Raw genomic sequence first — 17,316 nt, 5'->3', positions numbered from 1 at the left:
TAAACCCAACTAAACAGGGCTGTAGTGGACCGTAAACCCAACTAAACAGGGCTGTAGTGGACCGTAAACCCAACTAAACAGGGCTGTAGTGGACCGTAAACCCAACTAAACAGGGCTGTAGTGGACCGTAAACCCAACTAAACAGGGCTGTAGTGGACCGTAAACCCAACTAAACAGGGCTGTAGTGGACCGTAGACCCAACTAAGCAGTGGTTATGCAACTTTTAATTTGCTGAATAAAATAGCATTGTTAATATTAGCATTAACGTTACTCTGAGTCCATCATCTCGAACGCCGTTCACCTCCACACTCCTGAGTTGTTAATAGAAGTCTGTGGGTTAGGCTTGTGAAACCTGCCGTAATTATGAAATCACACTCACTTTCAAATTCAAACCAGCTTTATTGGCATGTAAAAAGCGGGATAAAACGTTGCTGAGTCAATACATAGTAAGCAGTAATGACAAATATTAACAGTCGAAGAAGCTAACAGAACCAGACGACAAACACATATCTACTGTATTATCTACTATCTTATGTACTATAGTATCTACTATATTATCTACTTTGTCTACTATATTATGTACTATAGTAGCTACTATATTATCTACTATATTATGTACTATAGTATCTACTTTATTATCTACTATACTATCTTATCTATTATATTATGTACTATAGTATCTACTATACTATCTACTTTATTGTCTACTATATTATGTACTATAGTAGCTACTATATTATCTACTTTATTATCTACTATAGTATCTACTATATTATCTACCATATTATCTACTATATTATGTACTATAGTAGCTACTTTATTATCTACTATGTTATCTACGATATTATGTACTATAGTAGCTACTTTATTATCTACTATATAGCTACTTTATTATCTACTATGTTATCTACTATATTATGTACTATAGTAACTACTTTATTATCTACAAATATTATGTACTATAGTATCTACTATATTATCTACTTTATTAGCTACTATATTATGTACTATAGTAGCTACTATATTATGTACTATAGTAGCTACTTTATTATGTACTATATTATGTACTCTATTATCTACTTTATTGTCTACTATATTTTGTACTATAGTAGCTACTTTATTATCTACTAAATTATGTACTATAGTATCTACTTTATTATCTACAATAGTATCTACTATATTACCTACTATATTATGTACTATAGTATCTACCATATTATCTACTATAGTATCTACTATAGTATCTACTATATGCCCTGATGGGGCATTTCATGTTCTCTTCCCTATACTGTAACTCAGTTAATAATGCCTGGTTTAATCTGACAGCTGTGATTTCAAATAAGAGACGAGGGAGAAAGAAAGAGTGGAGAGGAATATATTTGAAAGAGATGAGGGGCGATAGGGAACGAGAACATTGCCTCGTCTCTCCTCACCTCTCCTCTCGTCTCTCCTCTCTTCTCTTTTCGTCTCCTCTCCTCTCTTCTCCTCTCCCCGCTTCTCTTCCCTTCTCAAATCCTCTGTAAGAGGCTGTACAGACAGACTTATCTTCTTCTCTCTGGGATATATATATATATGTTTAAACAAACATTTATAATTGCACAAAATGTTACTTCAAATGATATTATTATGAAATGCTTAACACACTGTATCAAATCCCCTTGTGTATCAAATCTTCAATCAGTGCTTCTGTACGAAGCATGGAAACAGGGTCAGAGAACCCATCAATAATCCTTATATCAACAAAATGCACAGAATATCCTGCTCTTTAGGCAACAAAACATAATCAGAAACCTAATCAAATAATATGTTCTCTGCCAAAAAACAGTGTCTCTCTGAAATATTCCTGCATAGCTTAAACACACTATTAATGTAGCTAATAGTGAATAAAAGAACAAGCTTGCCCTATTTTTGTAGCTTGGTGTAATTTGTTGTTGTGACATAGCTAATGTGTTTTTTAATTAAATCCTCTCAGGTGCTGGTGTGCTGATTCCCCATCTCTGACTGTAAGGTCTACACCTAGCATGCTAATCATTCATTCAAACCCAAAACAAATTGTTATTTTTGTCATTGCTAGCATGCTACTTCTCCATTCAAATCTAATACAAACAGACTAAGGCTTGTTTCGTTGCTGGCATACTAATTCTCCATTCAAGCCCAATACAAACAGGCTAATGCGCTAATGCTTGCCTTGTTGCTAGCATGTCTCGAAAACCTAATGCTAACATGCTAATCCTTCACTTCAGGTTTAGTCTTGGAAATCCCAGACAAAGGGCAGTAACAGCACTGGGATTAATGACGGATTCTCTTGGTAACCTCAAGAAAAGAAAAAAAAAGGAAAACTATCCAGGGAGGGTCCTCTTCAGACAGACAACTCCCAACAAATCACGAGGCAGACATGCCAGAACGTCCCGATTCGAAAACAAAGTTTGCAGGCAAAACCTTTGCAGTGGTTTTAGTGAAGGTAGTTGATGCAAACTAGCCCCTTGCAAAATGCCCTCATTAAAAAAAAACTCCCTGAACTCCATCTTGCTAGCTACCATTTTGTGTCTGGGGGATGTTTACGGTAGGGCAACAAGCGGATAAGGCAGTGACTACGGCCATCCAGGACCTCTATAACAGGCGGTGTCAAACGAAGGCCCTAAAAATTGTCAAAGACTCCAGCAACCCTAGTCAAATTTTTCTTAAAACTGCATTGTTGGTTAAGGGCTTGTAAGTAAGCATTTCACTGTAAGGTCTACACCTGTTGTTTTCAGCGCATGTGACAAATAAAATTTCATTTGATTAGATTTGTAAGAAAGCCGAATGGCCCTTTCCTCTATGCCAAACTGATGTTGTATACAAACAGGCATGTTAAGCTTGAACATTGGTACATTGTGGGAGGCAACGCGTCTGTCTAGAGAGACTACTTCAGGTTGAAGTTGCTCATCGCCACAGATCTAGGATCAGCTTACCCTGCAACAATGTTCCTGACCTGAGCCATCAGAAAAATCATTTTGTGCTCAAAGTACATTTTTTCACCATCATTGATCGAATCAACAATTCATTTACAAATGATTCCACTGGTTACTGTGTGTGTGAGTGAGTGAGTGAGTGAGTGAGTGAGTGAGTGAGTGAGTGAGTGAGTGAGTGAGTGAGTGAGTGAGTGAGTGAGTGAGTGAGTGAGTGAGACTGTGATTATAGTAAGATTCCTGGGGACTTTATCTTCACCTCTAACAGATCTGTCAGATTTCTGATCATTCACATTGATAAGAACAAAACCACCTACTGCACAGCTTGAAAGGACTACTCCAGAGAGACCTCCATCTTACCATGACGTATCTCCTTCTTACTCCTAACGTACATTATGTCTTGGGAACACAAAGCCTTTCTCTCTCTATCCATTGTAGTGAGCTACGAGGGTCAGTCTTGGTTTGGGAGTGGCAGTGGGCATTGTTTGGAGAGGGGGCGTGGTTTGGACCAGGGGAGGGATTTTGGGAGGTGATGGTGGCAGGTCATCCGCTACCGCTAAGGAACTGTTGGCAGAGTCAGTCGGAGTGGGAGGGCCTACTGACGCCAAAACAACCGGCACGTCGTGTCCGTTTCCATTGCGAACGGTCCCGAGAGTTTTGGTCGCCGGTGATGACGCCTTCAAACTGGAGCTTCGGTCAGGAGAAGAACATCTTAGCAAAGCCTTGAAACACCTGTAGAACTACACACACACACACACACACACACACACACACACACACACACACACACACACACACACACACACACACACACACACACACACACACACACACAATGCAGTCAGCTGTGTTTCAGCCACTAAACAGTCTTCACATCCTTATCTGCAATTATTCAGCCTTTATCAACCTGTCATAAGAACTCTGTGTGTGTTGTTGTCTGGTCAGATTATTCTAGATCTCAAAGGGCCATCAGTCAAATGTAATATGATTGGGTCCCATAAATCAGGGCCTGTCTTATGCCTGCTCACATCATCACTGCCCCACTCTCTCTCTCTGTCTATATTCGTTTTCATTGGAGATTTCATTGTGCAACACTATACAGAGGGAGAGATGGAGAGAGATGGAGAGGGGGAGAGGGAAAGAGAGAGAGAGAGAGAGGGAGAGGGAAAGAGAGAGAGAGAGATGGGGAGAGAGAGAGAGAGAGGGGGAGAGGGAAAGAGAGAGAGATGGAGAGAGAGAGGGAGAGACAGAGAGATAGAGAGAGAGAGGGAGAGACAGGGGGAGAGTGAAAGAGAGAGAGAGAGAGAGAGAGAGAGAGGGAGAGACAGGGGGAGACAGGGGGAGAGTGAAAGAGAGAGAGAGAGAGATGGAGAGAGAGGTGAGAGAGAGAGGGAGAGAGAGAAACACATGCACACCAACATCACATGAACACAGAAATGCACACAAGTAATCACGCATGCACACATTGATTACTGCATTGAGAACTGATCTGAGGATCAAATCAAAGAGTCAGAGGACATCACAGAGTGTGTTTGGATCGGTGCAAATCGTTATATTATGCTAATGTTAGGTATCAAGGGACGGGACAATTTTCAAATCAAATTCAATCTAGCATTATTGCATCATCCAAGTACACACCCACACCTTTCTCTCTCTCTCAACCCCCTCACCCACACATGCACGGCCACGCAAAGACACATACATAGTACATACACTAACACGCACAACACACCAGCAGGGTGTATAAGACCTGAATAAACATAGTGTACTTAGTATACTTTCCGGTTCCACACGTATACTTGTAGTCTACTACATTTTACCCAGAACAAATCAGACCTCAGCGCTGAGACAACGTTATATGGTGGTTGTGTTGGGATGTAGTATCTGCTGATGAACAATCTGCGTCTCTACATTGTTATGAATGGGTGCGTGCGATAGTTTCAAAACACAGGCACAGGTTGCAGGTTATTTTACACACACGCTCTCTGTGGCAGTCCGTGCAGCCTTTTAAGTCTTCAGCTCCTCTCAACTAACTGTCACCATGGATACAGCTGGGAGGAACTGAAGACTGACAACGCCACACAGGAGTTCAGGGTGTGTGTGTGTGTGTGTGTGTGTGTGTGTGTGTGTGTGTGTGTGTGTGTGTGTGTGTGTGTGTGTGTGTGTGTGTGTGTGTACCTGTCTGTTCATGTAGATGTATATAACAGGGTTGATGACTGTAGATGTCTTGGCCAGCAGCGAGGGGACTATGGTGACCTCAGGGGTCAAAAGGTTGTGAGGGCCAAAGGTCGCCAGCAGGGCCGCTACACCGTACGGCAGCCAACACAACAGGTAACACGCTACCATGGTTACCACCATCACCAGCACACGTTGCTCACGACGACGGGTTACCGCCGTGCTCACATTGCTCACCTGGAGGGAAGACACACACACACACACACACACACACACACACACACACACACACACACACACACACACACACACCGTCTTATATTGTATAGACTTTAACTAGCTTGTTAACATACTCTCATTTTACATAGAAAAACAAGCTAGTTAAAGTCTATACATTAATGAGCCTCAGAAGTCTCCCTAACAACCGCAATCCCCAGGAATCCTCAAATTACTTCATCCTGTACTCTCCTTAAGGAAAGCTGTGCGTGCATCCAAGAAAGTGAGTTTTGGGGTTGATGATCGACGACAATTAATGATCTTTAGTTACTCTGTTACATCTGTAGCTGTATTATATAGCACTGTTGCTATTCTGCAGTTTAAATATATTTCAGATACTCCATGTGTATGTTGTTTATATTGAGTGCCCAAGTATTCATACAGAAGATAGTATTATTTAGAGATGGTTATTGCATAGCGATTTGGGTCGGGATCATCAACTAGATTAAGCCACGGGCCAATTATTTCTTAAGCAGATGGTCAGGGGGCCGGAACTCTACAAATAATTGGCATATTGCATATTGACAGCAAGAAGCCCAAACAGATATACTATTTGACTAAAACATAATCATTTCAAACCTTGCTTACATTGGTATAAGATCACATATCTCTCTATTATGCGTGGGAATACTTTGGAACAGATTTCCTAAATTAAAATCACCTGGAGCTGATTTGCTGGTGTTTTTAAAGCATTTTATGTCCAACAATAAAATGTATATAAAAAATAAAAAATCGAATACTTTTTTGCTCAGAAAACTTGGGGGCCAAATATAATCACCTGCATGCCAAATTTTCCGCCAGTTGGGGAACCCTGCTAATGTATGCGCATGCTGGACTTTCATAGTTCAAATGCTAGAACCTGCTATAAGTCTCAGAGTCGGTCCTCGAAGCTCGTGCAGGCGCAGAATAATTCATGACTGCGGCACCAGATAAGATGTCCATCAGCCTGGAGAGAGGGGGCCGTAAATCTTGCCTGTCTAATTAATTAGTTAAATTCAATTAAATTCAAAGGGCTTTATTGGCATGGGAAACATACAGTACCAGTCAAAAGTTTGGAAACACCTACTCATTCAAGGTTTTTTCTTTATTTGTACTATTTTCTACATTGTAGAATAATAGTGAAGACACACTATGAAATAACACATATGGAATTATGTCGTAACCAAATAAATAAATAAAACCAAATTCTTCAAAGTAGCCACCCGTTGCCTTGATGACAGCTTTGCACACTTGGCATTCTCTCAACCAGCTTCACCTGGAATGCTTTTCCAACAGTCTTGAAGGATTTCCCACATACGCTGAGCTCTTATTGGTTGCTTTTCCTTCACTCTGTGGTCCAACTCATCCCAAACCATCTCAATTGGGTTGAGGTCAGGTGATTGTGGAGGCCAGGTTTGCTAGGGATGGGGGAAAAGTGTGACACCAATCAGGCCCCTAAGGACTGGAATTGCCCAGGCCTGGTGTAAGGGCTATTTGACCAAGAAGGAGAGTGATGAAATGCTTCATCAGATGACCTGGCCTCCACAATCACCTGACCTCAACCCAATTGAGATGGTTTGGGATGAGTTGGACCACAGAGTGAAGGTCAGAGAGAAGGTCTGCCTTACACAGCCTGGATGTGTGTTGGGTCATTGCCCTGTTGAAAAACAAATGATAGTCCCACCAAACGCAAACCAGATGGGACCAGCAAAGCACCCCCACACAATCACACCTCCTCCTCCATGCTTCACGGTGGGAACCACACATGTGGAGATTAACTGTCTCACCTACTCTGCGCCTCACAAAGACACAGCAGTTGGAACCAAAAATCTCAATGATTGTGTTTCATGGCCCAAGCAAGTCTCTTCTTCTTATTGGTGTCCTTTAGTAGTGGTTTCTTTGCAGCAATTCGACCATGAAGGCCTGATTCATGCATTCTCCTCTGAACAGTTGATGTTGAGATGTGTCTGTTACTTGAACTTTGTGAAGCATTTATTTGGGCTGCAATCTGAGGTACAGTTAACTCTAATGAACTTATCCTCAGCAACAGAGGGAGCTCTGGGTCTTCCTTTCCTGTGGCGGTCCTCTTGAGAGACTGTTTCATTGATGGTTGTTGCGACTGCACTTGAAGAAACTTTCAAAGTTCTTGAAATTTTCTGAATTGACTGACCTTCATGTCTTAAGGTAATGATGGACTGTCATTTCTCTTTGCTTATTTGAGCTGTTCCTACCATAATATGGACTTGGTCTTTTACCAAATAGGGCTATCTTCTGTATACCAACCATACCTTATCACAACACAACTGATTGGCTCAAACTCATTAAGAAGGAAAGAAATTCTACAAATAAACTTTTAACAAGGCACACCTGTTAATTGAAATGCATTCCATGTGACTACCTCATGAAGCTGGTTGAGAGATTGCCAAGAGTGTGCGAAGCTGTCATCAAGGCAAAGGGTGGCTACTTTGAAGAATCTAAAATCTAAAATATATTTTGATTTGTTTAACACGTTTTTGGTTACTACATGATTCCATATGTGTTATTTCAAAATGTTGATGTCTTCACTATTATTCTACAATGTAGAAAATAGTACAAATAAAGAAAAACCCTGGAATGAGTAGGTGTGTCCAAATATTTGAATGGTACTGTATATTTACATTGCCAAAGCAAGTGAAATGGATAAACAAAATTTAAATAAGCAATAAAAAGTGAACAGTAAATATTACACTCACACAAGTTCCAAAATAATAGAGACATTTCAAATGTCATATTATGCCTATATACAGTGTTGTAATGATATGCAAATAGTTTAAGTACAAAAGGGAAAATAAATAAACATAAATATGGGTTGTATTTAAAATGGTGTTTGTTCTTCACTGGTTGTCCTTTTCTTGTGGCAAAAGGTCACAAATCTTGCTGCTGTGATTACACACTGTGGTATTTCACTGTCACGTCCTGACCAATAAAGGGGTTATTTGTTATTGTAGTTTGGTCAGTACGTGGCGAGGGGTGTTTGTTTTATGTGTTCCGGGGTTCTTTGGTCTATGTTAGTGTATTTCTATGTTCAGTCTAGTCTATCTATTTCTATGTTTAGTTCATTGGATTGACCTTCAATTGGAGGCAGCTGTTCCTCGTTGCCTCTGATTGAAGGTCCTATGTATAGGGGTGTTTTGTAATGGGATTTGTGGGTAGTTGTTTCCTGTTTTGTGTCTGTGCACCTGACAGGACTGTTTAGTGTCATTCGTTGTTTTGTATACGTGATTTGTTTGTTTTTCCTTCTTTTGATTTAATAAAGAAGATGAGTATACAGGTTCCCGCTGCACATTGGTCCAATCCTTACGACGCCTGTTACATTCACCCAATATATATGGGAGTTTATCAAAATGTGATTTGTTTTGGAATTCTTTGTGGGTCTGTGTAATCTGAGGAAAATATTGGTCTCTAAAATGGTCATACATTTGTCAGGAGGGAGTTCTCTCTCGTTCTCACACGTTTATGTTTATATGATATGTGAATAATCCTTTTCATTCCTATGTAGATATTTCTATGGTTTAGTTTCCAAATCTGTATATTTGTTTTTACCTTTCAAAATATGGAGGACCAAACGTGCCGTAATTAAATGAATAAATAAATGGTCATATAAATAATTTAACTTTAATTCATTTTTATATATATATATATATATATATATATATATATATATATATATATATATGAATTTATATGAGTAGGCTGATACCTATGGATCTTGAGTCCATGATTTTGGGTAAAGCTGTACATTGCAATATGAATGTTCAATGTGTATATTTTGACTTTTTCAAGTCGGACACCATTTTAAACGATCACTAGACCAGAAATAGTCAGAAGTTTACATTTTTTTCCCTACTTCCTCATTACGCAGAGGCTAGCTAAGGATCATATCACCTCTACCTTACCTGACACACTTGACCCACTTAAATTTGCATACCGCCCCAATAGATACACAGACGATGCCATCGCACTGCACACCTCCCTATCCCATCTGGACAGAGGAATACCTATGTAAGAATGCTGTTCATTGACTATAGCTCAGCCTTCAACACCATAGTACCCTCCAAAATCATCATTAAGCTTGGGGCCCTGGGCCTGTGCAACTGAGTCCTGGACTTCCTGACGGGCTGCCCCCAGGTGGTGAAGGAAGGAAACAACACCTCCACTTCGCTGATCGTCAACACAGGGACCCCACAAGGGTGCGTGCTCAGCCCTCTCCTGTACTCCCTGTTCACCCATGACTGCGTGCCCATGCATACTTCCAACTCAATCATCAAGTTTGCAGACAACACAACAGTTGTAGGCCTGATTACCAACAAGGATGAGACAGCCTACAGCGAGGAGGTGAGGCCCCTGGCGAAGTGGTGCCAGGAAAATAACCTCTCCCTAAACGTCAACAAAATGAAGGAGCTGATCATGGACTTCAGGAAACAGCAGAGAGAGCAAGTGAAAAGCTTCAAGTTCCTGCGCGTACACATCACCGACAATCTGAAATGGTCCACCCACACAGACAGTGTGGTGAAGAAGTTGCAACAGCGCCTCAGGAGGCTGAAGAAATTTGGCTTTGCCCCTAAGACCCACACAAACCTTTACAGGTGCACAATTGAGAGCATCCTGTTGGGCTGTATCACTGCCTGGTACGGCAACTCCACTGCTCGTAAACACAGGGCTCTCCAGAGGGTGGTTCGGACTGCCCAACGCATCACCGGGGGCACACTGCCTGCCCTCCAGGACACCTACAACACCCGATGTCACCGGAAGTCCAAAAATCAACCACCCTAGCCACGGCCTATTCACCCAGCTACTATCCAGAAGGCGAGGTCAGTACAGGTGCATCAAAGTTGGGACCGAGAGACTGAAAAACAGCTTCTATCTCAAGGCCATCAGACTGTTAAATAGCCATCACTAGCAGGCTACCACCCGGTTACTCAACATGAAGTGCCTGCGGCACTCCAGGACCAGGGTTCCATGCCCTAGAGACAGAACTAAATATTGTATGTGAATTTCCATATATCAATGACACTAACAAAACGGTTGAATTGTTCAGCAACATGTGTAGTAAATGCTAACACAGCTTTGGTGATGAAAAGTACATAATGCATTTATTGTCATCTCCCTATCAGGCGGCTGGCTGCATGCTGTGACATGGGCCTGGATGGTGCCACATCTTCAAGCTGCCAGACTGAGGACTGTGGCCTCCAGTTGTACTGGACGCAAGGGTCTTACCTGGAAACAGGATGCACCTGAGCTCTATTCTGAGTCTTATAGCAAAGGGTCTAGAGATCCTTGAGATGTTTCTACAACTTGATTGGAGCCCACTTGTGGTAAATTCAATTGATTGGACATAATTTAGAAAGGCATACACCTGTCTATATAAGGTCGCACAGTTGACAGTGCATGTCAGAGCAAAAACCAAGCCATGAGGTCGAAGGAATTGTTTGTAGAGCTCCGAGACAGGATCGTGTCGAGGCACAGATCTGGGGAAGGGTACCAAAAAATGTCTGTAGCATTGAAAGTCCCCAAGAACACAATGGCCTCCATCATTCTTAAACGGAAGAAGCTTGGAACCACCAAGACCCTTCCTAGAGCTGGCCGCCCAATCAAACTGAGCAATCGGGGGAGAAGTGCCTTGATCAGTGAGGTGACCAAGAACACGATGGTCACTCTGACAGAGCTCTAGAGTTCATCTTTGGAGATGGGAAAACCTTCCAGAAGGACAACCATCTCTGCAGTACAGAAACCTGGCACCATCCCTACGGTGAAGCATGGTGGTGGCAGCATCATGCTGTGGGGATGTTTTCAGTGGCAGGGACTGGGAGACTAGTCAGGATCGACGGAAAGATGAACGGAGCAAAGTACAGAGAGATCCTTGATGAAAATCTGCTCCAGAGTGCTCAGGACCTCAGACTGGGGCGAAGGTTCACCTTCCAACAGGACAACGACCCTAAGCACACCGCCAAGACAACACAGGAGTGGCTTCTGGACAAGTCTCTGAATGTCCTTGAGAGGCCCAACCAGAGCCCGGACTTGAACCCGATCGAACATCTCTGGAGAGACCTGAAAATAGCTGTGCAGCAACGCTCCCCATCCAACCTGATAGAGCTTGAGAGGATCTGCAGAGAAGAATGAGATAAACTCCCCAAATACAGGTGTGCCAAGCTTGTAGCATCATAACCAAGAAGACTCAAGGCTGTAATCGCTGCCAAAGGTGCTTCAACAAAGTACTGAGTAAAGGGTCTGAATACTTATGTAAATGTGATATTTTGTTTTTTTCAATTTTATAAATGTGCAAAAATGTATAAAGACCTGTTTTTGCTTTGTCTTTATGGGGTATTGTTTGTAGATTGTTGAGGGGAAAACAACTATTTAATCCATTTTAGAATAAGGCTGTAACGTAGCAAAACATTTAAAAAGTCAAGAGGTCTGAATACTTCCGAATGCACTGTATATTTTAGAGCATCACGTCTCATCTCACTACGTTAACAATTGCTAAGGCGAACAGTAAATTCCACTATTGTGGCTAACCCATATTGTGGCTAGCTTCAGAAAGGTGACTTATTCCATCATGACAACATGCTTGTCCTTATTTGACTGTAGTTAGCTAGCTGCTAGCTTATTAATTAGCTACTTATCCACTCTATTGCTTAATAAGTGATCTAGTTAACGTGAGCTAGCCAACATGCATTGCTTCTGACATGCCGCGATCCTGCTTGCTTTACATCTGATAGATATTTAGCTACCTAGATAATAATGGTTTATGATAATTTCAGTTTAGTTCATTATCTAGCTAGCAAACTAAGTGTGAAATTGAGTCTGGCTGTAAAACGCAGCTAGCCAACTTGACGTTATCAGTTGTAGCCAAGCTAGCTAGCCAACTTGACTTTATCAGTTGTAGCCAAGCTAGCTAGCTTGATACTTGGTAGAGAAGTGTGTGTCAAAATAGTAGTGGGGTGAGGATTTGACACGTACATGGAGAGTATATGTTCAGCAGTTGGTGGTGCTACTGTTACACAACCCCCAGGCACTTAGATCTAAACTCACCGCTCTAAACTGTAAACTGAGTGAAGGGTCAGAATAGGTCAGAGGTCGGGGGTTAGTTACCTGTTTGATAGCGCTGAGCAGCTTGCCGTAGCTGTACATTATGACAGAGAAAGGCAGTAACAGACAGAAGGTGAACAGACAGACGATGTAGGAGATGTTGTTGGGTGTCTGGGTCCTCCAGTCCACTGAACAGGTCGTTCCTAGTACACAGTGCAACAATACACACTGTCAATATGAATACTGTTACTATGAATACTGTTGCTGTTACTATGAATACTGTTACTGTTACTATAAATACTGTTACTATGAATAATGTTACTACGAGTACTGTTTCTATGAGTACTGTTACTGTTACTATAAATACTGTTACTATGAATAATGTTACTATGAATACTGTTACTATGAATACTGTTACTGTTACTATAAATACTGTTACTATGAATAATGTTACTATGAGTACTGTTACTATGAATACTGTTACTGTTACTATAAATACTGTTACTATGAATAATGTTACTATGAATACTGTTACTATGAATACTGTTACTATAAATACTGTTACTATGAATAATGTTACTATGAGTACTGTTACTATGAATAATGTTACTATGAGTACTGTTACTATGAGTACTGTTACTATGAATAATGTTACTATGAGTACTGTTACTATGAATACTGTTACTGTGAACACTGTTACTATGAATACTGTTACTATGAATATTGTTTCTGTTACAATGAATACTGTTACTATGAATACTGTTACTATTACTATGAATACTGTTTCTGTTACTATGAATACTGTTTCTGTTACTATGAATACTGTTACTATTACTATGAATACTGTTGCTATGAATACTGTTACTGTTGCTATGAATACTGTTACTGTTGCTATGAATACTGTTACTGCTACTATGGATACTGTTACTGCTACTATGGATACTGTTACTATGAGACTGTAACTATAAATACTGTTACTATGAGACTGTAACTATAAATACTGTTACTGTTACTATGACGACTGCTACTATGAATACTGTTACTATGAATACTTTTACTAGGTAATAAATACTGTAGTTCCATATGCCAACAGATTTTCTTTGAATGGAAGACTTCTTATTGCACCTTCACTCACTCACACACACACACACGCACACACGCACACTTGCAAGCACGCACACACGCACACACCTGGTCCCTCGGGGCCATAGCTGCTCCAGCCCAGCAGCGGGGGCAGTGTCCAGGCCAGGGCGTAGACCCAGGAGAAACACACTCCAGCCACCGCTGTACCGAAGTCAGTACCATCCGCCTGCATCCGACACAGCATGGTACAGCAACGCTCATAGGACAGCACTGCCAGGGAGATCAGAGACACGATACCTGGAAAACACGCACAAGTGTCTGGAGAGTAAGAGGGAGATTTAAACCCCAAAGTTAATTATTTGTATGTTTAATCACTTTAGGCTACTATTGAAGTTCATTGAGAAAATCTGACTCAAGATCCCGACAAAAGTTCTGATGCAGCTCTGCTGAACATTAAACATTAGACCTGGCAGTGGCGATTTTAGCATGTAAATCTTGGTGGGGCAACAACAACAAATAATGTGTAGATGCATGCCAGAAAAGCCACAACACAACAATACATTAACTGCCCACAAACTGTCAGGGCCTACATAAAGCTGTCCCAACAGCAGAGTCCCAACAGCAGTCCCAATATCTTACCACTGCTACAGCTGGCTACAGCGGAGCCTTGTCTGGCAGCGAAACAGTTAATTCAGCCTCATTTACTGCCCTTTAAAAAAACATGGCTGAATTGCTTAAACAAATGTGGTTTCTACTGACATTTGAGATGTACAAACTACGGCATAAGGAGATGACGAGTGGATAAAAGGCCATCCGTTATTTTGATTAAGACATTAATGAACGAGCTAGGATGGACGTAGTCAATATAACTATTTGTTCAGCACTTTTGAAATGTACAGCGACAGAATTCAGAACATGGGCCGTTCTTACAGTATTCTCCCTGTACACCAAGTCAGAACCGTAGGATAAATCAAGGGGGAAAATAAGCAGACAATGAAAGCTCTTACAATATTTAATGATTACATTTCTCTAAAACAGGCTATAGTCAGCACCACCAAGTCAGAACAGTAGGCAAAATTAAGAGGGGGAAAGGGACCAAATTATTAGGGTGAGGCACAAGGGCTACTAACAACTTACTATTTATTTAACCTTTATTTAACTAGGCAAGTCAGTTAAGAACATATTCTTATTTACAATGATGGTCTACACCGGCCAAACCTGGACAACGCTGAGCCAATTGTGTGCCGTCCTATGGGACTCCCAATCACAGCTGGTTGTGAAACAGCCTGGATTCGAACCAGGGTGTCCGTAGCAACGCCTCAAGCACTGAGATACAATGCCTCAGACCACTGCGCCACTCGGGAGCCCACAACATAACATACACTTGGTATTAATTTCTTAGCTACAGTATACATATCTCCCTGGCATATCACATTATTTTGCAGCAGCATACAAGAAATTTTTGACTCACCTTGTTGTGGTGTGCTCACTTGAACAGGAAAGTGGCGTGGCGGTCTTTTGTGGGCAAATTGTCATCAAACTTTGTTATAAAAGTCTGGCATTCTCTGGATTTATGGCGCATTCAAAACAACTGGGAACTCGTAAAAAAACAAGGTAGAATCATGATGACGTCAGTGATCTTCAGGTCGAGCTCCAGAGAGAGGCCTAGTTCCCGACTTGCAATTCCGAGTTGGATGACCTTTCAAAATGTATTTTCCCAGTCGGAGCTCGTTTTTTTCCCGAGTTCCCAGTTGTCTTGAACACACTGAAGTCAGATTTGCAAGTCCTGAGTTTCCAATTGTTTTGAGCGCGGCAGAAGTCATGCTGGATTGACAGCATGGCCAACGTTGAATGTTTATAATTTTAAGCTTGGAAAAGAGACCCTTAAACCCAGACTCGGGACCACACATCCACCCCACTGAATAGTAGGCTAGTGATTGCTTTGCAACGCTTGCAGTTAGCCACTGATTCCTTCCAAACCACTCATTGTTGAATTTGCGATTTCCAACTTGTTGTTTAATGTTTATGTCCGATGGACGATGAGCCGTTTTATCTATAATTTCTCTTCATTATTTCTCTTCATATGACAAGGATTAAAAAGGATTTGCCAGCAGATTGTCGACTTGATTCATGATGATGACTGCTAGCTTACAAACTAAGATTTTTAAAGTATGATGTTGACATGATCAGTCCAATCAAAGCTACTGTAGATATAACGTGGTTTGACGTCATTTTATCTGTGGCCAATGACCTTGAGCTTTCTTTGATAGGCACTTCTAATGTAACTCTATAGCAGCTCCCAAGGGGCTTGAATTTGCGAGGTTTACCCTTACATTTGGCAGTGACTTAGTGTCCCCAAAAGTGACAGAACAGTGAGCCAATCACAGCGCAACTAGAGAACATTACCAACCCCTACGCTCCCGTATTTCCACCCCACCACCACAGAAAGCACTGAGCTACGCTGAAACACTTGCATTTTGGAGCTGACAAAAAAAAGACGAAGTTTGTATGCGGCTTTATTAACTCCATTGAATTACATTGTTTGCAAACTGATATGTGACACATTAATGCCAAAATAGCATGCATTGTTTGCAAAACAGGCAACGCTCCCCGTCACCACTGAGACCTGGCCAGGTCAAACACATTTAGTGAATACTTTCAGCTGAGCTGTGTTTGTTGGCAAAAGGAAATTATTTCAGTTGGTTAAGGTTAGGGTTTGGGGTTGTAGTAGGCTAAGTTTAGTCGATAAATATGACACACACACCCACACTGGGCTACTCACCCAAACAGGAGTTGATGAAGCCATACCAGACGCATCCTGCCCTCCCGATCAGCCACCTGCCCTGCGTGGCAGCGGCGAAGCTGAACGGTGTCCCGAGCACGCAGACCAGCAGGTCCGAAACACACACACTCAACAGCAGGACGTTGATGGGCGAGCGCAGCGTATGGTACCGGCAGAATAACGTTAACACCAGGAGGTTGTTGAGGAAACCGAATGTACCTATGAACCCCAGACACACTGCCACCACGAGATGTCCCGTAGGACTCAGAGAACCTGAGCCTCCTCCCTGCGTGACCACCGTCTTACCGTCACTGACTCCCCATGGGCAGCTCACGCCGCAGCTCAGACTAACGTTAGACACTATCATACCGGCCCCGCTAGTTACTCTACAGGTGGCCGGTGGAGTTTGGAGGAGAGATAATCCATTTGGTTTGGTCTCTCTGTCTCTGTCAGCCCATCACGAGAGGAGCACAAACAGCCGCGTGAAACATCCAACTCTGCCCACTAAAAAAGTGAATGTCTGTTCACTGTTAGTTGAAAAACAACATCTCTTCATCAGGTGAAGCAACTCCGAATTCCACCGGGTAGAAACGGCAGTCCTCTCCTGCGCTCCGCTTACCGACTGGCTGCGTAAAGTTCAGTTAACTCTCAGTGAAGGATGTGTGTGTGTGTGTGTGTGTGTGTGTGTGTGTGTGTGTGTGTGTGTGTGTTGTGTGTTTCCCTCCCGGTGGTACACCGTGTGTACTCGAAGGTCATCTTGCTCTGCCGGCCACCGGGCGTCTGCTCGCGCTTTTAAAGGTGTGACGTTACATATCCTGATGCAAGAGAGTGTAAGGGAAAGGATTGGTTGGGAAAGGGGGCACGGGCAGCATAAGTGGTCATTTAATAATAATAATAATGATAATAATAATGATGTTTCATTGTCACATACACCGAATATGTGCAGGGCGATATGTTATTTTACAGGGTCAGCCATATTAGTTGAGTAGTATGGCCCCCCTGGAG

At 42.0% G+C, this 17,316-nt stretch overlaps 1 protein-coding gene across 1 annotated transcript; it reads right to left on the bottom strand.

Annotated features, from left to right (window-relative positions):
* Window positions 1–770: 770 nt before the first annotated feature.
* Window positions 771–17,073, bottom strand: LOC106590497 (pinopsin). Its single transcript, XM_014181585.2, has 5 exons — window positions 16,312–17,073; window positions 13,638–13,826; window positions 12,510–12,649; window positions 5,127–5,360; window positions 771–3,688 (listed from the first exon to the last, which is right to left on the bottom strand). Exons 1-5 carry the CDS (start codon window positions 16,676–16,678, stop codon window positions 3,374–3,376), a joined length of 1,245 nt encoding a protein of 414 aa, XP_014037060.1. The 5' UTR covers window positions 16,679–17,073; the 3' UTR covers window positions 771–3,373.
* Between the last annotated feature and the right edge of the window lie 243 nt (window positions 17,074–17,316).

Source organism: Salmo salar, chromosome ssa29 (genome assembly GCF_905237065.1).
Source record: "Salmo salar chromosome ssa29, Ssal_v3.1, whole genome shotgun sequence".
Taxonomy (NCBI): Eukaryota; Metazoa; Chordata; class Actinopteri; order Salmoniformes; family Salmonidae; genus Salmo; species Salmo salar.
The sequence above is the reverse complement of the archived record's forward strand: the minus strand, read 5'-3'. Positions and strand labels throughout refer to the sequence as shown.